The sequence below is a fragment of the Camarhynchus parvulus genome, chromosome 1 (assembly GCF_901933205.1).
Source record: "Camarhynchus parvulus chromosome 1, STF_HiC, whole genome shotgun sequence".
NCBI classification, from domain to species: Eukaryota; Metazoa; Chordata; class Aves; order Passeriformes; family Thraupidae; genus Camarhynchus; species Camarhynchus parvulus.
In genome coordinates this window covers 61,508,162-61,527,357 of record NC_044571.1, presented here as the reverse complement: position 1 = coordinate 61,527,357, position 19,196 = coordinate 61,508,162, and the positions used below count along the sequence as shown (strand labels likewise).

Here is a 19,196-nt window from a genome sequence, read left to right as displayed (position 1 = left end):
CAGTATTAAACACCTCCTGCTACAGTGATTCCATCACCTCCCTAGGCATGCATTCCAATGTTTAATCATCCTTTCTGTGAAGAATTTTATTCCTCATGTACAACTTGAACCTCCATTGGTGCAGCTTAATAGCATGTCTTCTCGTCCTGTTACTTGGTACCCGGGAGAAGACCTGGCTAAAACTCCTTTCAGGCGGTTGCAGGGAGCGATCAGGCCACACCCGAGTCCCCACAAGGCTGAAGACGCCGCGCACACTCAGAGCCTCCTGAAGTTCTGCCCCAGCGCCCCCGCCCGCCCATTGCCCTACCCCGAGGGCGGAGCCGGACGCCTGCCCCGCCCTCCCCAAGATGGCGGCGCTGCCGTTTCCGCCCTTCCCGCCACCGCCCTCCCCGCTGCGACGTCACCGCCGTCGTCACCGCCGTCATCATCGGCGGCGGCGCGGGCGGCGCGAGGGCCGCCGGGAAGGGCGCGCGGAGGCGGTGGCGGCGGCGGCGCTCCCCGACGGCTGTCCCGGCGCGCGGGGCGGGAGCGGCGGGTCCGCGGGGGCGCGCGCCGCTCCGCGCGCTCCTCCCCCTCCTGCCCGCGCCGCTCCGCGCTCAGGCCCGGGAGGACGGACCCCCCCCCCCCCCTCCCACCCTCTCCGCCCCGGGCGGCGGCGGAGGAGGCGGCGGGGAGCGGCGCGGCAGCGCAAGGAGCAGGTGAGTGCGGCGGGGCGGCCGCGGGCGCGGAGGGTTGGGGCGGAGAGGCGGGGCGGGCCCCCACGGTCCCTTTTCCCCGCGTTCCCTTCCCCCGCCCGGCTCCGGCCCGAGCCTGGGCCCCGGCCCGTGGCCGCCGGGCCTCGGGCGCGCTCGGCCTGCGGAGCGCAGCGGCGGGCAAGGGCCGCGCTCTTGCCCGGCTTGGTGCTGGGCCGGGGGCGCACGGGGGGCTCCCCTAGAAGGGGCGGGGTGAACGCCCGGAGGCGCCATCCCGCCGTGTGCCCGGGGTGCCCTTCCGTCAGTCAGTGGTCGTGCTGGAGTCTGCTTCCCGTATAGTCGGGTATATCGTGATCGTGGGGGGTTTTGGTTGGATTTTGGTTTTGTTTGGGTTTTTTTCTTCCACTTCAGTAGTGCTCTTCTCCCACTCTCTGGCAGTAAAATAGTTTCTGCTCTATGTGCTCAAAAAGGACTACTGATTTCGCTTGTATGAATTCCCGCATCACCATTCCTTCAGGTAGCGCCTACAGCTGACTCCCATCCCTTCCACAACTCGTAGCCGGCAGGTTGGGTTAGTGTGGTTGGGTGGTCTACTCAGGGCCTTGCCTTTGGCTTCTCGATGGGGTCTCACTCCACCGTTCATTTCTTGTCAACCTTCTTCAAGAGTGCTTGAAGTCAGGTGTTTGACTCTCAGTGGGTTAGCATCCAGCGCTTTGAGGGATCTTGGGCTGGTGATGGAACACTCACGGTTCCTCTGTGCACACGGGAGTGGACAGACTCAGCCAATGCACCTGAAAACTGAAGAAGTGTGGCTTTATGCGGCTGTGCCCGAGATAATACACCCTGCTTCTCGGCATGTGTGCTGGGAGTGACGGCATGCTAATGTGCTGATCCAGCTCTCAGGTGGGAGGTAATGTGAGTTCACTAAGGCAGGGTGAACTTGGACCTGTCCACTCCAGTCTTCACAGACTGTCCCTTAGTTTGGGGAAGCATCTTCTTTGAGTGTGAAGACTTTGTTAGACAAGGCAGGGAATACTCTATATATTTCTGGATATGGTATTGGGGCCCGATGTTTTTATTTACCTGTGGAAAGCCAACCATGATTTTATACCTGTGCAAACATATTAAGCAGTTGCTTGTTGCTGCTAATGGAGAATATCCTATGTGAAATTAGAGGGATCGGTTCAGGTTACTGTGGTGATGGGTTACCAGCAAGGAGTTTTTCAATTTGGATTAATTTATAGTTTTCTGTCAAACAGGCTTCTCTGTGTGAGTATTTGACTGCTCTTTTGAAAGGTTCATTATGAATGCATTTTACAATTTTTAGTAATATTTTTAGGTAGTAAACCCATGGAGCTTCTTCAAATATTGCTATTTTATTAGCGATGGGACATAGAAATGTTAACATGGTAATAGGACCCGAAATATTTTCAGGTAAAAGCTCTTAATTTTAAAAAGTGCAGGGAACCATTATCAAAGCTGTTATTCAGTTTTCAACATGTATTTAGTTTATCAAGGAGTGTTAATAATGAGTTTGTATCTAAACATCTGTAGGACTTTGAAGTAATTTCACTTGTTATTTGAAATGGCATATTGTTTATCTCTTCACAGGTAGGATTTTCTGGAGTGATGTTGTGCATAGCTTGTGTGTGGTGTGGTGTGCATGCACAGACATTGACATGCTTATGAGTGATGTCCTGGACTTCCTAAAGAGATTTTTTATCTCCTTAAATGTTTTCTTGTTTTTGAACTTTGCTTTTGTTCTGTTATATCTCAGTTTCAAGTTTTCCTGTAGAATCCTTCAGGATTCATTTTTTTGGGGGGCTGGATTAGGTTTCTCTAATAGAAAACCAGGCATTTCAGATATCTCTTGATTATGACTTAAGTAGTATCACACTGATTTTGAAGAAAAATGTTAAGCATGCTTGACACTAAAATTTAAGAATGTTGGTAATAAAAATTACAGAATTTCAGTGAATGCTGTCAATCATATCGTATCTCATGGATTTCAGTTCATTGGTCAGTGCTCAATAGGTGCACTCACTTCTCTCAAGTCTGTCACATTTTAGATGATTCATGTAAATAACACTGTGATATATTCTCCTTCAAATGCTAGTGTAATTAATGTCATTAACAGATTGTCTCTCACCCTGTGAAAGTTATTTCCATTAAAGAATAACATAGATGCATCCGTGAATGAGTTATCCTAGTGTTATGGTATTTCTAATTTATTTTAATGGTTATAATGGATCTTATTTATGCATGAAAAAGTGATAATCTACAGTTAAAATTTTAGGTATAGAATTTATTTTAGGAAGATAAAGTTAACTTTGCTTAGTTTCAGAAACTTCATTCTGTTTCAGAAGTATCAGAAAGTTCAGTGCCCCTAAGAGCCAGCAGTGCAATGTCATGTACCTGAAATAGAGAAGTGTATAATATTCTACTTATAAATTTATTTTTTTTTTAATCCTGGTAGTAATTATTTGAAATGTCGAGAGTGCTTAAGGCTCAGTCCACACTGGTGCTCACAGCTGTCTAATCCCACATTAGTGTTTGATAAGGAGATGGCAATTCAGAGACACAGACGTCTGATGGAAGGTCACTGCACTGGCCATCAGCGTGGGGTTGATAGCAGGGCTGTGATCATCAGTGGTAAAACAGCACAAGGTGAAAATGTTTCAGAAGGGGAATCTTTATGGGATGTTCCATTTAAATTGTTCTTGGTTGTCCAATAATGTGCAGTCTGAGAAATTTGGAAATTAAACGCATAATTTTTTCCACTTGCAGTACTTGTTTATGAGCAAGGAACCTTCTCAGAAACAAAAAAACTGTCATTATCCATTTGAGATTTTCAATATTGTTTTAATAGTCTCTTTATTTTTCCAACTCACTTGGTCCTCAAAGAATGAAAATGGGACTGACTGCATTTGCAAGCACAGTCTCTGAAATGCATAGTTTGACAAAGTGAAGTTCCTCAGTTTGCCTCAGATTAATGTGTCTGGGCTCTAATCCTGCAGCCTTTGATAACATCTGTATTCACTGAGCAATGGAATTGCATTTCTTGTTACACAAGGGAGGCCCTCTTGATAATATGTGCATACAGAAAATAATATGCTGTGCACTCACAGCATGCTGGGTTTGCTTCTTTAGAGTAATCTATCCTGAAATATCTCTTCTATTAATAAAGGATCAGTTGTTAATTGCAAACTGGTAGGTACGGGCCAGACTATGAGGTTAGAATTGACAGATTGCTACCCAAAATAGTGCAGGTTTTTGTTTCTCATTTTAAGTTGTTTTGGTTTCTTTAAATAGGGGGTTTTACAAATCTTAGAAGATTTAGGGTTGAATGGTATTCCTCCTAGTTTCCATCTGCAAAAAATGCAGGGGAGAAGGTGGTTGGAATTAATTTATCTGTTCAGTTAGGATGATGGTGCCTCTTCATCCTCTCCATGTTTGTAACTATCCTTTTAAGCCTAGTCGTCATCATAACTTCCTATACAAGTTAATTCCAAAAAGGTACTGAATGCTGGGTAAAAATTAACATTTGAAATGAAAGTTTTGCCTCTGTTTCTTTGAAAACAAAAGTACATTGGAATTGAGGCAAAATTAATGTGATTTTTCTGTATGCTCCTATGATGTCAGTGTGTACTTGTGTATTAGACTCATCTGTCCTTCATGTGTTGAACCTTCTCCCAATGCCATTGCCAGTGTCATTTATCTAACTCTTTTAATTTCAGATATGGCTCTTTTAACTGTAAATATTGAATCCAAATTAGGCATTTGTTATATGATTGTCTTATTAAAAATGCTTTTGCATGTGTCAGTTGATTTTTATATCTTCTATTAAAAGAATGTGACTACCTGAAGCTGTAGACATTTAGTAGTTTTTTCCTGAGATTCTGTGAGAATCCTGAAATGGAAGGGTGCTCAGCTAGGTGAGATGTGGTATTGTTTTGCTTTCTAACTTTAATGGTTTATCCTGTCAGACTTTTTAACTATTGCTGCACATTGAGCTGTCCACAATGACTCCTAATTATTTTTCTCAGAAGACTGGACTAATTTGGTCTCATCAAATATTTAGACAAAATCATTTCTCCTTGTGTGCATTGCATTATATTTATTTGCATTTCATCTGCTGTTGTATTACTCAATTCTCTAACTCAATTAGATCTTTCTGGAAATCTCTGTTCTCCACAGTTCTTACTAACCCAAACAATTTCATGCTACTGGAAATTCTAATGTTTGACTGTCTGCTTCCACTAATTGATGTTAACCATTGTTTTTAATGTTTGGTATACACCGAATGGTTATGGTTAACTTCTGCCCTCCCTGAACATCTTGGTTAATGTCTTGATTATCTGAACCTTTTTTATGAGATAAAATGCTTCAGATAATCAGAGGCTTGGAGAAGGAGTCAGTAGAGCAGAGGTCTACTGAGAAATGTCAAATACATAGTGTAAGCCTTCTTTCTTCCATTGTTTTTAAAGGAGCTAAAGTGCTTCCCAAGAACTTCAGCACAGCATTCTGCTTGTAGGAAATGCACAGGTGTCAGACTCCTAGGGAAATCTTGTCATGGAAATAACTGTAGGGTTCAGATAATGAAGTGTCCACGTTTTTACATGATAATATTTTGTTTCTCTGAAATATAACCTTACCGTATGGAAACTGTGGGACCATACTGCTGATCAGATGGTGAAAATGTGTATTAATCCTCTCTGGTGGATGCTAGTTTAAATGTGTATTACTCTGGCTTTATGGATGAAGTTTGTCATTTGTAACCTGTTTGTGTATGAGGTAGTTTAAGTGTGTGTGTTCTAAATGTGGTGATGTGTGCAGTGCCTAGAAGCAGAAGGGTAGGAGATTAATGTCTGGCTCATCATGATCTGCTGATGAATGCGAGTGATGGCACATTGCAGTACAACAAAGAGGTGTGCTTTTGAGCTGTATATAAATTGATGAGTACCTGGCAGATGTTCCTAAATTGATTTTATTTTTGTTTTCATCAAGTAGAATGTAAAGAATAGAGATTAGTTTTTGAGGCCCATTTTGCCCTTTTTGTATGATCTGTCTGTAGTGCTAAAAATATATGTTCCTTTTCTTTTCTTTAAATATGGTTGGTTTTTTTTCTTCTATAACTCCTTTCTCAGGTAAGATAAATTGTGGCTTCTTGTTTATCAAAGTTATGCTGTATTTCCTTTAAAATCTGTTTTTCTTAACGAGAAGGAGCTACTTTTTGAGCAGATTAAGAAGTGCATCATCATTATGGAGTTGTGTTTTTGGTTTTTTTCCTAAACTCATGTAATTCCAAATAGTTGTAGAAAACAAACACAGGCTGTGGATGATAGCAAGATGACTTTCAGTAGGTTGTCATACACAACAAGGGGGAAAAAAATAAAGCTCTCATTTTTAAAAATTTGTTTCAAAACTGGGAGGTGTTTTTAGTGGTTGAAACTGGTTTCTTAGAGGTTGGTGAATTAACATTAAAGGTTTTATTCACTTTAAGTCACTTGAGTTCGTCCACCAAAAATACACGATGAAAGAAAGCATCTGTCCTATGTGGTGTTTGCTGCTTAAATGAATAACATGTCATATGATCTTTCCCAAGGGGAAGCTGAAGAATCCAAAGCAGGTCATGAAATGAAATGAAAAATTACCATTACTGGTGTTCAGCTGACTAGTTCAAGTCAGAAGCATTCCGTGTTATTAGATACATTTCACTCATTTATGACTTCTTTTTCTTTCTTCATCACCTCTGCAGCAACTCTTGCAACGTATTTCATACTATTTTATTCATGTGAGTTCAGTGTCAAAGCCCCAAACTGAAGGATTTTACAGTTTTGCTTTTTTTTTTGGTTGAAGTAGTACAAAATGTCAAAAATTAGAAGGAAGGTCACAGTGGAAAATACCAAGACCATATCTGATAGCACATCCCGAAGACCCAGTGTGTTTGAAAGGCTTGGACCCAGCACTGGAAGTACTGCAGAGGTGAGTTGTAAAAGTGTTCTTCCTTTCCTCCCCACCCCAGCGTCTTCTTTTCCAGGATTTATATGGTGGGAAAGAGTAGCTCACGAGCAGCAAATACTCAGATGTTACTGAGGTTAAGTAAAGGTGAAAAGAACTCCTTAACATATGGATGTTCAACATGCTAATACTAGAATTTTCAAATACCGTGTGTTGTGCCAGCTTCTGGATGGAGCAGTATTACTGTGCATATTAATAGTGTTTCCACCAACCTAAATTTTTCTCTGCCAGACCTGATGCTCTTTGTTGATTATTTTTTTTTAAAATCAATTATATTACTGGTAGACAGAAATTACAGATAAATGGGACTTAATGTGGAGTCATTTGTTTGTTCTGCCACACTCACACCAATGGTATTTCCAGAAAGGAGTGTGAAATTCACCCAGTAATGTCTGTCTCTTAGACACAGTGCCGTAACTGGCTGAAGACTGGCAACTGCCTCTATGGGAACACATGTAGATTCGTACATGGCCCTTCACCACGAGGTAAAGGCTATAGCAGCAGTTATAGAAGGTAAATCAAGAACTCACTTTGAATTCTTCCCATGCTGTAGGAAAATAGCTTTTGCAACTCTGTCTTTTGTTTTGTTGGTCTTTTTTTTTTAAGTGAAATGCTGTGGTGTGCCTAATTGTGTGTTATATCAGTAACCAATTGCCTTATGAAGCTGCTTAAAACAATTATTTTGGCAATGTGCAGGATTTTTGTGTGTATACAGCTTTAAAAAATGAATAGTTAACTGGATGCAGATTAACTATATATTACTTGAAATATGAAGTTCAGGTACCTTAGTGCTTTTTTGTTTTGGCGTAGTGTCACTGCAGCTTTCTGGTATACTTTTCTGTCCTGTACTAAAATGCTGGTTTGCAATTACTTACAGCAGTGCTTACACTCACAGCCCTTCTGCCTTTGCTGTGTTACATGATGAATGTCTATAATTTCTCTCATGTTGTGAGAAAACACTTCTCTTCAAAACATGGCTTTGTGACTTTATCTATCAGATATTGAAAAATGTCCTGTATTGTAGGGGGAGATTAAAAAAATTACCTAATTTTTCAAATGAGAATATTTTTTAATTATATGTCTCTTCATATGTTTCTAAAATTTAATTTTTTTCAACTGTCCTTTGTGTGGCATAACATCTAACTTAACTGAAGCCAAGTATGGCAGCAAGCTTGTAGTGTTCTTTCTATAAAGGACAAAAAGATGTTATGGTTTTAGCATAGTATCTCTTTCTGCGAAGCCTTCACAATTTACAAACAGCTGTCCTTCATAATGCCGATATTACCTATAGGTTATGGATGGGCACACTGAAGCATTAAAGAGTAAAGCAACAAAGGGAAGGTTGGCTTGATGTTAGGGTTCTGTGTTTGGTTCTTTTTCCTATTCATATGGCTTGCTCTTAGTACGATCTTGACTTTGCTTGTTTGATCTTCCATTGCTTCCAAGGTGCTAGCAGCTGGGATACAAAATACATAATACTGAGTTTAATGTTTCTTTTGGTGTGTAAAAAATTTTACTCTGTTCTGTGCTGAATGTTCCAAATGAATAAAGTAAACGATTTACTGGTAGGGATTAAATTTTAAAACAGTTAAAATGTCACTTTCTCCTTGCTTTTAGTGTTTGGAACACTCAGTGCGTAGTTCTGCTTGGTCATTTGAAGAAAAGTGACATTTCTTTTAATGATTAAAACTGTGTTTCTGCTTCGCTGTCACCAGTGACATTTAAGAAAAATGTTGCTTTCCTTCTTCTTATTGCTAACTTTTTTACTAGGACTATATGAAAAGTCAAAGGACAAGCCTTCTTGCTTATTTGCTTGGCACATTCAGCATTTAATAAAGGTGTTCTTAAAAGTAAAAAGGGGGAGGAAGCCCACCACCCAACCCCCCAAACCAGACAAATAAAAGAGCTGTGCCTGTCTTCAAAAGTTTCCACTAATAGCTCTTGGCCAGGCATAGAAAAAGCTGGTACATAATATATACATAATAAAATGGTGGCATTTTCATGCCATTTAACATTAAAGACATTTTCCCAAATGTTATCCAGGCATTTCAAATGCAATTTTATTGGCTTCAGGCAAGCCAAACTAATGCTGCTTCTGCATCAGTTCAGTTAAAGCAATATTCTTGTTCAAGTATCTGGGATAGCAAAATGGCAGTGTGTCTGCATGTGTTCAGTCAGCCTGCCAGGGAGCTCTCATCTGCTTTGCAAGGAGTTGGGTAGGACAGAGCATGTCTTGCTGCCTTTCTGTCTTCATACCTTCTGCCTCAAGTTCCATACCTGCCTGCAGTCAGTCCTTTTGCTGATAATGGTTTTATCTGACCATAATGCCTCCCATAGTTCAAAACATCAGCAGACAGTAGGAAAACTTGATTCTGAAGTGTGATGAAGATTGATTTTAGTGCTAATGCTGCCTCTCACAGCATGAATTTTAATCTTGCTATAAAAATAAAACCTAACGTGTTTTTACATGAAGCATACCTGATGATGGTATTGAGAATTCAGTATTAGACCTGCCAGTCTTCCCAACATCAGAATTTAGGCAAAGCTAAGAGCTGTGTGTAAACATGCTATCCATGAGGAATTTTGCTCTTTCTGTACTTGTAGATTGTTGGTTAGTTGCTTGGCAACTTCCTGGCTGGCTCCTTCATGCAATTGTCGGGATCTATGCAATTGCTGGGCCCTTTTCTTAGGCTGACTGATCCTCTTTATTTGGGATCATCGCACTGCATTTAAAAACCAAACCAAACCAGCAGTCATACTAGGAAAGAATGTATGGATTTTGAAAGTTTCAAATATGGGAAACTGGAAACAGGGCAGTGTTTCTTGAGCAGTTATAATGTGTACATAATACACAAATATTGGTCATCTGCCTCTATGCACATGTGTGCTCTCACACAGGCACACAGAGATATCCTCAGGTAGGTGTGTTGCAAGGTCTTCCTGTTGCTGGATGCTTGTTCCTGACACTGTAAGAAGTACAGGAGCAAATCAAGTCACTCTTACAAATGTGCATTTCCTAAATGCTGTTGAACATGGAGAACTGAACTGTTGCAGGAAGTAATGCTGTTTGAAATCACTTAACTGCCTTAGAATTTGAAATGAGGAAATTCTTCATTTTAGGCCTTATCTAAAAGATAGGCCCAGCTCAAAATATTAAAAATAAATTGCGTAATGCCTTTTGTGTGAAAGGTTCTGTTTTCAGTTTTTCTGCAGCTGAAAGTTTCAGTCTAGCCGCATCGTCTTAAGCTGCAGAGGTAATTTGTCATGAACTGTTGAAGTTCAACAGTAAGCATGACCTGGAATAACCAAAGATCCCTTTTGGAGTAGGCGGGGGGAAAGTTATGTAGAAATGAGGCTGTGGTACACATAAAAGAAAAATCAGCTAGTAGATCAGCTTGTTTTTCTGTGCATTCAGCCAAAGCATCTGAAAACAGTCATGGCTTCATGAGTAATTATTTCTTAAAGTTTGACTAATTGTCAGTCTTATTTTATTAGTGTTTTTGGAGGGTTATGATGTCTTTGGGGAAGGAGAGATAGGGTGATTACCATGACTTTGCTTTGGTGTTCTCCTAAAGCTGAAAGAAGCTTACCCAGTGACAGCAAAACCAAACAAAGAATTGTCCAGCAAACTCCCGCCCTGAACATGTACCTTTTAACTTTGTGGGGTTTTTTCATAGCTTTTATAATATTTAAGTCGATTTGAATAGTGCTTTAGCACAATACCTTTTTTTCAGCATGGGAGGGAACAAAAAAAATTTTAATTGGGTAAAATTGGATACTTTGTATTCAGTTGGCTTGGCTACTTTGTTTTGTACCCCAGCCTGTAAGTTGGAAGAAAAAAAAAAAAAAAGAATGTCAGATGTGACTCTATAAGGTGCATGAGCTGCACTCAGTGCATGTTCTCTTGCTTTCTCCTTCAGCTAATGGGATTTTTTCCTGAAGGTATTCCTCTCGAGGAACAGTATTACAAATACATTATTGATAATCTTTCTGCCTCTTAGCTTCATTTTCAGTTTCACTAATCCAAATCCTTTGTATTTGTGGCTTAAATATTATTAAAAATTAAGGTGTTGAATTGCACTTTAATGCTGAAAGACAGTTTATTTGTTGAGATACCTGATGGTTGGAATGCTTCAGAGAGTTTTGGTAATGCAAATAATTACCTTTTTAATATGGAGGGAGGGGAAAATACTTTGAATCATAACCTTTACTAAATCCAGACACTTTAAAGATTATATGGTCATGCATGCAAAAAAATAACTTATTTATATTTGTATGCTGGTTATTATTTGATCCTTAGTGATGAAAAAAGCAGAGCTCTACTCTTCTGTACGTTTTCTCTGATCTAGAGTGACCTGTACTTACAATTTCATGGAGAATTAAATGCTATAAAAAATGAGAGCAGTCATTGATCTTTGTCTCTGTAGGTCCTCATACATTTAACCCTGTGATGCAGTTTAAAGAATTAAATCTAGGAAACAGTGCGGAGGAGGAAATGGAAAAAAATTACTTTTTCAAATATGTGCAGATTGAAAATGAAATGGTATTAAATTAAATTTTAGTATGCATTGACTGCGAAACAGCCATCACAGAAGTACAAAACTCAGTATCAACTCAATGTATATGAAGAGAAAATTTGTTTTCTTGAACTGAAAGGTCATCTGAAACAGTTCCTGCATTTCCTTAGCTTAGGAATTCATTTGAATCACAGAATCACAGAATGGTTTGGGTTGGAAGGGACCTTAAAGATCATCTGGTTCCGACCCCCCTGCCATGGGCAGGGGCACCTTCCACTGCACCAGGTTGTTCAGAGCCCCATCCAGCCTGGCCTGGAACACTGCCAGGGATGGGGCATCCACAGCTTCTCTGGGCAACTTGTGCCAGTGCCTCAGCAATGCAATGATTGTTCTCTTCTAACACATAAGGGGTGAATGAACTCATGAATCCATACTAAAATTATAGTAGTGTAGGATGTTCCTCCTCCCACATCACAGTAATATCTTTTACAGAAACTATATCATAAAGGTGCATGACTAGCAGAGTTCACCCAGTATTTTGTAATTAAATAATGAAATAGTTATTAGTGCAAGATGGAAAATGGAAGAGGCCTCCAGGAGTTAATTTCTGGTTCATGGTCTTGCAGCAATGTTTTCCTGTGTAGCAGCCTCACCTAGACCATGGGAGGATGGTGCTTAGGTTATCTCTGCTTGCAGACTTCATCCACATTCAGAGTTGTGCTTCTCTGTGACTGTCATTGTTAGTCTATAGTAGTTTGATTCTGCATTAATTGTGATTTTACATATATATATATGTAATATATAGAGAGAGACACTTATATTTATGTAATATATGTAAAAGTTATTGCAGCTTAGGTTAAGGATGAGGCTAAATCTTCAAGTATTTGGTAAGAGTGATTGTGAAACACATCTGCATGATGGTCACAAAAAGGTTATTCTGGATGGGAAGCTGATTTAGAGTAGTAACTGAGTAATGCCATATATACATACAAATAATTTTTCTTCTTAGAGTGAAGTCTTCCTTGACTGTCTGAAAGGAAAGTTTTTATAATGCTTAAGCCCTTTAGAATTGAATATTTTCTTATTCATCCACCTTGCCTCTGGGTGGGAGGTTTAGATTTTTCTGGATATGCTAATAAAATAATAATTAAAAGACAGATAATATTCCTTTAAAAATAGTCCCATAGAACTGGTTATATTATGTTTCTGTATTATACAGGTCACCAGAAAGACCCACTGGAGATCTTCGGGAAAGAATGAAGAACAAACGTCAAGATGTTGAGGCAGAGCCACAGAAACGAAGTACAGAGGAATCATCCTCTCCTGTTAGGGTAAGAGTGGAGTTTGCAGAACTCCAGAATCTCTCAGTAACAATTGGGCAGTGTGTCCTAGAAACCTTATTGTTGTGACTTGTAATATTGAAAATGTTTTAAGGAACTGATCATTTTGTACATAGCATATCACATTTTTTGTTATGAAGTGTCTTAACAATTGTACTGTTTTGCGATTTTGTAGTGCTTTCTGGTCTCTTGGTTCCCAAAGATTTTATAAACCCCACAGACTTAAAATGTGTTACAAATACTGATAAACAGGTATTCAATAACAGTGCAGACTCTTTGATTATTACCAAGAAAGCATACTAACCATTGTTTCAGTCGTCCACTATTTTTCCCCCAACACTTACTCATGCATCCCGACCTAAGTTGTTCACCCCAAATTTGCTTTTGATGAAACCATGCAGTTACGATTGTGCTGGTTCATTTTGCCTTCCTCCTCACATACTCATCAGCACCCCAACTGCTTAATTAATGAATTTTGCAAAAAATTCATTATTGTTTTTATTTTGTAAGCATCTTTCTGCAACCCTGTGGCCCTCAAATATAAAAATTTAATTATTTTAAAATTGTGTTACCTGTGTCTGATGTTACAGACAAATAGGGATAGAGTTCGTAGTGTGACCCTGCACCTATGAAGCAGTAGCACCACTGTGTTCCTGCACCATGTTTAACACCATCTTCATATGAATAATTTTTAAAAGGTTTTATTTGTAAAAAATCAGTTTTGCTTCTGCAGGTATTGACAATGTTCTGTCATTTCCTCTTGGTCTGTTCCTACTTGTTGTGTAAAATAAATCTTTTTATGTCAGCTGTAAATAAATCATCAGCAGCTGCTCTCATTAAATTTGACTGAATGGCTTACCTTCCAATCATGTTTTCAGTTGCTGTTAATTTTTGTAAACTCTCAATATTTTTACTGAAATGTGTTTCTTTTATTTTCTAATAGTTTGAATAAACTGTTCAGTTATTGAGTACATGGTTGGTGGGAAAATTTTTTTTCCAACCGTCATTAAAAATTCGCTGTAACTTCTGTCCTGGTGCAACTCTAATTTTTATGTAATTCTTACTTTTGATTAGTTAACCTTGCTTTTTATAGTGTTCTCTTAATGTAATAATAAAATACTCTTAAGCAACTAAAACCCAAGTGAAAATGAACTGGAAGCAAGAATCTAAAGGAATTGGAGGATTAGTGTTAATGTATCAAAGAATTTTATTTATAGATTAAGCACACAGCAGAGTGAAAAATACTCTGCTTCAATCTCATAAAATGGAAGATTGAGGAAACAGCTGAACTTTTGTTTTAGTTCCATGGAGGCAACTCTCAAAATACAGGATATCAAAGAAAATATTCTGGAACAAATAGATGAAGAGGGACAGTCGTCAAGAGTTGCTTTGCAAAGAACCAGGATATCTAAAAGGACAGAAGACTCAAGTGGCTGAACTGCTAAGAAAAATCTTGCTCCAGTGGTACAGCTGCTGTTACGGTGGAGATCTAATATGTTATGTTTGCATACTTTATTAAAGCTTTTGGGGTAACAGCAGAGCTCGATAAGAAAACTTTGAAATAATGAAAAGTAGCTTGTTCCATAAGAAGTTTCATAATTTTGGTTAAAAATAAAAAGACCAATCAGAAACATTTCTGCAGACAAAATCTGTGCTTCACCAGACTACTAGACTGAAACTTCGATGGAGAGTAGTGGTTAAGAGAGAACTGCCTGACATAGCTCAAACCTGTTTTGAAACAAGACTTCTGAGGCATATGTATAGATAGTCAAAGAATAGAAGGTATAGTATTTTAGGTTTAGAAGCCAGCTAAGGGGAAAATTTTAGATTAATTTGAAATTGAATTACACAGAATGCTATTGTAATTAATTTAAAGAATGTAGAAAAAAGTTGGACATTCCAAATGTCAGACTTCACAGAAGATTTGAAAACAGTACTTGGGATTACTGAAGTCTGAGGAATGCCATAAGGGTTGGAAAAGATAGTTTTTGGCAGTACAATGGCAGATGAAACTTGGTGTTGGCAAGTGCAAGGTCATGCACAATAAAGTATTTAAAACAAAAAATGAATGAATTTTTTAAAAGTAACTGAAACCACGCAATAGAAAAATAAGTTATTGTGGACAGCTCAATGAAACCATGTGTTCCAAGTGAAGTCACAGTTGTAGAAGCAAACATTCGGGTATATAAAAATGGAATAGAAAATGATTGATAATATGCTGTAGAAATTCATGGTCCAGTTTTATTTGAAATGCTGTTTGGTTGTCATCACCTGTATGCAAGAAAATACAGTCAAAGGTCTTCTTGAAGTGGGCAAAGAGGTGAGAAATAAACTGGAGAGAAGAAAGGACATGGGATGAATGAATATGATGTATGTTTGAGAGAATGTGAATTAGATGCGTCATATTCGTACTTTAACCCAGTAGAAAGGGTGGCAAATTTGAAAATGACAAGGGGAAATGCTATTTATGTTATATATAACAATTCTGCCTGGTTGCCAGAAGATAGGCATGCAAAGCTGAATAGGTTCCACAAGAATCTAAGACAGTATAACTAGGATAAAATCTTTTCAGAAGAGATTTTTTTTTCTTTGGAGACATAACTAGTACAATCTATATGTATTTAGGAAGAAACTTCCTATATTGACAGTTTATAGACTATATCCCTTTTTATTTCTTCATGCTTTGTATTATTATTTGCAGAGACAATATGCTATGTTATGTGGACACCTACATTAAACTCAGTTGGTTTTGTTTTTCTTGGATTTGTGTTTGGAATTACTTCAGCAGTGTACTTTAGTGTGTCAGTCATTATACAAATAATTAGATGAGGTTCCTGCTGTTACTGTATTCAGTTGGAAATTTTTATTTTAAATTATGAGAAGACAGTTACATTGGTGTGTATGAAGTCTTATCTAAAGTCTTAACGTGGAAGGTGTGTGTGATTTGGGAGAAACAGTGGGAGGAGCTTAATGTACATTTAGGAAGGTTTTTGTAAGGAATGTGTATCACTTGTTTTGTATCTGTGGATTTTGTCACTGTAGCTTTTATTTCCACTGGAAATAGGACTCAGCATTGTCTTCCATCTCTGAAATGGGAACAAATACCGCTTAATGTCAGGGGAACTTCAGATTCATTTACTTATGTGTTTCTGTAGAATGATAGTAGTTTACACTCTAAAAATATTATACCTGGAGCAATGTAGTACAGTGCTCGCCCAAAAGGTTGTAGATGTAATCTGTGTAGATTACTGTAGGTTTAAAGGAATCTGTGCTTTGGAATGACTGTTTTGCTGCTGCATGTGTGCAACCTGATAAGGTTGAAACTGAGATTTCTGCAATGCAAGAATTGTAGGTTGTATCAGTCTTCTCTTCTTTCCATTGGTGTTGGCAAAGTAACACTTCTTGGCTAGAAACATGTTTTACAGATTGGATGAGTCCTTTTGTACTTGGCCAGGCTTTTGTGGCAGTAGGGGGAGATTTATTCAAGTAGACACTTCAAGTCTTGTGCTGTAGAGGGCTGATCACATGGGACGTAGAACTTCAACTTGAATAGACATTAAATGAAATCTCACAGAAGTCAGCCATAATGTCATGAGTTTTTCCCTTTCTTATGTGGTATCTCTCCTAAATGTCAACATATGAAATTGTAAACATCTGTCCAACACCTGCTATGTTTAGCTGTGAGCATATACCTAAAAACAGCATAGACAAAGTCTACTAAATCATTTCCTCTTAAGGCAAGCTACATTGTTTTTTAATAAATAAATATATAATTATGTAAGTATAATGGTTCATGTCTAGAAAACAGCATTTTTTCAGAGTCTGCAGAGAAGTTGTTAACAAGAGTGAGTATACAGCATCTTCAGGTACCAGTGACAGTCATGCTATTGGCCTTTAGGAACTTAACTTACTTTATTCTTGGCTTGTTAAGGGAGAGACAAAAAAGGTCTGTAAGTATATGAAGGAAATATTTAATTCCCATAGTATGAGGGAATCATATGTGTTTCAAGTGTAACAAGTAAAATAAAAGGAATATGTTGAAGATTTTTCAGTGAGAAAAATTAGGTATGTGTTCTAAACCATCATAACTTAAATTCTTAATTAGCATGCCCCAGGAAAAATATACTCAATTTCTAAACTGATATTTATTTTTCAAGGTGCAATGTTGTCAAAATCTTTTTTCTTGACAACTAAGCAACATTAGTGTGAAATACCATGTTTCCCCTATATTCAGTATTTCAGTTTGATAGCTGTTTTTGTTCTCAGTTCTTCTGTAGAAATATGGTTGTGCCACTACCGAATCTTTCCACTGAAAGGAGAAAATACAGGCTCTTGCAAGATGCTTGTATTGGCTTGTAAGTCCGAGGAGGTAGGCATGATGCATACAGGTTGTGTAGTATTTTTAACATGGGTTATTAAATGGGACTTGAAGCATTGACTTGCTGCACGTTCTGTGATGACAAGGTATTTGATGAATTTTCTTTGGGAGATTTTTTTAAATCGGCGTAGAGAGGTTGTCCTACTGTTCATATTTCAGTTTGCTGGTAAGAGGTAGTGTTGAATTAATAGAAGCTAGTATTAATACTTAAGAAATTATGGTTTTGTTTATGTTATAGGGCATAGTTGAAGTATGTAGAAGTATACAGCCCAGTAGAACATCTGTGGCCTTCATGGAGGGTGGGCTAGAAAAATAAGAACAGTGTTATGAAAGAAAAGAATGGTTGCAGAGAAGACTTGTTATGCTTACGGATTTTTAGATCTCATCAGAGTAATTTTCTTTTAAAGTAAGTTGCTTTGGGGCATAGTAGAATTCTGGCCCATAGACTGAATGTCTTTAGTACATGTTGAGACAGTGGCTTAGTGGATGTAGACTTGTCTGCAGTTGATGTCAGAAACCAGCATGACTCAGTAAGTTATGACCTTCTGCATAATTTTAGAGATTTACATTATTTAACTAGAGATAAGTTTTTAACATTGTTACTGAATAAAAAGGAATAGTTGAATTTTACTCATTTTTGAGTGACTGACTGCAATTTTATTTTGTTTTCTCAGTGTATTTCTAAGGTGATGTTAAGGTTTTAAATTAAATCAAGATCTAAGTCCCCGTAAGGAATAGCTAGTGAAATTCTCAAGCATCTCCTTTTCTTGATGTTTCTCCCACATACCAACGTGAAAGAATCCACAGAAAAATAAAAGAGGGCACTGTGTGAGCTGAGAACAACAGGGCTGTGGGACAGATTTTGCTGTTCTGGTTTCCTGTTTAATAAATTAACCTGAGATACTTTAAGCTTGAATTTTCTTCTTTTGCTAGTAGTGAAGAAACTTTGTCCTGTGTTCCACTTGAGTCCACATACATAACAAAGAGAATGTTGCTTCAGCAGATGCAGAGGTGCAGCTGTGTAGCTCTGTACTGGAATTTAGCAGGGGCACAAGAGCAGCACAGCATCATTTGACATGAAATTATCTTTTTTCTTGTACGGATAGTCTCTGGCTTTCTTAGGTGTTCACAGGACATGGGAAATGGGTGCTACTGCATTAGTTAGACTTCTCTTGGAGACAGTGAAAGTCAAACACAAAGCTGTCAATGGAACTTGATTTGATTGTGTTGCTTTAGAATTTTTCCCCTTCTGCCAGCCGAGGGTCTCTGGTTTTATTTATTATCTCCTCCCCTTCCCTATTCTTTATCCTCTGAAGAGTTAAATGGTTCCACTTCTAAGGCTCATCTGCCTTGCATATAAATATTCTTATTTACAGCTGAGAATTCTTGCTCAGGCTGTTAAAATTATACTCTTTAGGTGTTCATTAAACTTCTGGTCTTTAGAACTTAATCTCTTCTTTTGGTGCCTATTTTAAACTTTATTCTCTGATGTGCTTGACTCTTGCCGTGCTTTTAAGCCTTCTTATTTTATGAATCCTTTCTTCTCTTTTCCTCATCTGATATTTGCATTCTGATTATATGAAATTGCATTAGAACATGTAGCCTGTGGAGTCTCTGCTTGTTTAGGAGAGTATTTGTTCAACAGGCTAAAGGAAGAAATGCTTTTTGTGCTATGAAAAAACCCCAAAATACCATATAAAATACACCTGCTTCTTCAGGCTTCTTTTGAAATAAAGTTGTTTACTCTAATGCAACATTTTTCCCTTTATAGAAAGAGTCCTCACGAGGAAGACATAGAGAAAAGGAGGATATCAAAATTACAAAGGAGCGAACACCAGAAAGTGAAGAGGAAAATGGGGATTGGGAAACAAATAGAGAAGGTATGTATTGAACTGACAGTATTGAACTGACAGTCCCCTGATGCCTCAGAGAACTGTGAGATTTCTGGGCTGTGTGTCGAGTGGAATGCTTCAAGATTTGGTTTCTAAGCAGAATACTTTGATGCAGTAGCTGTTAATTTTTTTTTTCGAGGAGAACTAACAAGTTACATGAGTTGGATCGCTACAGTGGTTCAGTGGTTAAACCAACTAGCTTTAAAAACAGGCTTTTTTTGGTATAGTCTACTCCATGGTGAATCTTTCACATTAAGGACACTAGATGAATCCAAGTTGCATCTAAAGTAATTTTGGAACCTGTCAGTCTGAGAAGTAGAACTCCTTTGAATTCAAAAGTCAGCCATTTTTGTTGC

General features: G+C 38.5%; 1 protein-coding gene across 3 annotated transcripts in view; it reads left to right on the top strand.

The window, feature by feature from the left end:
• The first annotated feature begins 563 nt into the window (after positions 1-563).
• The window catches only part of ZC3H13 (zinc finger CCCH-type containing 13), a 45,504-nt gene continuing 26,871 nt past the window's right edge, over positions 564-19,196 (top strand). Inside the window, exons 1-5 of one of the 3 annotated variants that reach the window (XM_030962654.1) lie at positions 564-698; positions 6,555-6,677; positions 7,117-7,226; positions 12,450-12,561; positions 18,720-18,828. In XM_030962654.1, the coding sequence (XP_030818514.1) occupies positions 6,561-6,677; positions 7,117-7,226; positions 12,450-12,561; positions 18,720-18,828 (448 nt within the window). In that variant the 5' untranslated portion in view covers positions 564-698; positions 6,555-6,560. Of the gene's footprint in view, positions 699-896; positions 6,678-7,116; positions 7,227-12,449; positions 12,562-18,719; positions 18,829-19,196 lie in introns of those variants that run through there. The other 2 variants (XM_030962567.1, XM_030962735.1) reach the window with 2 other exon arrangements.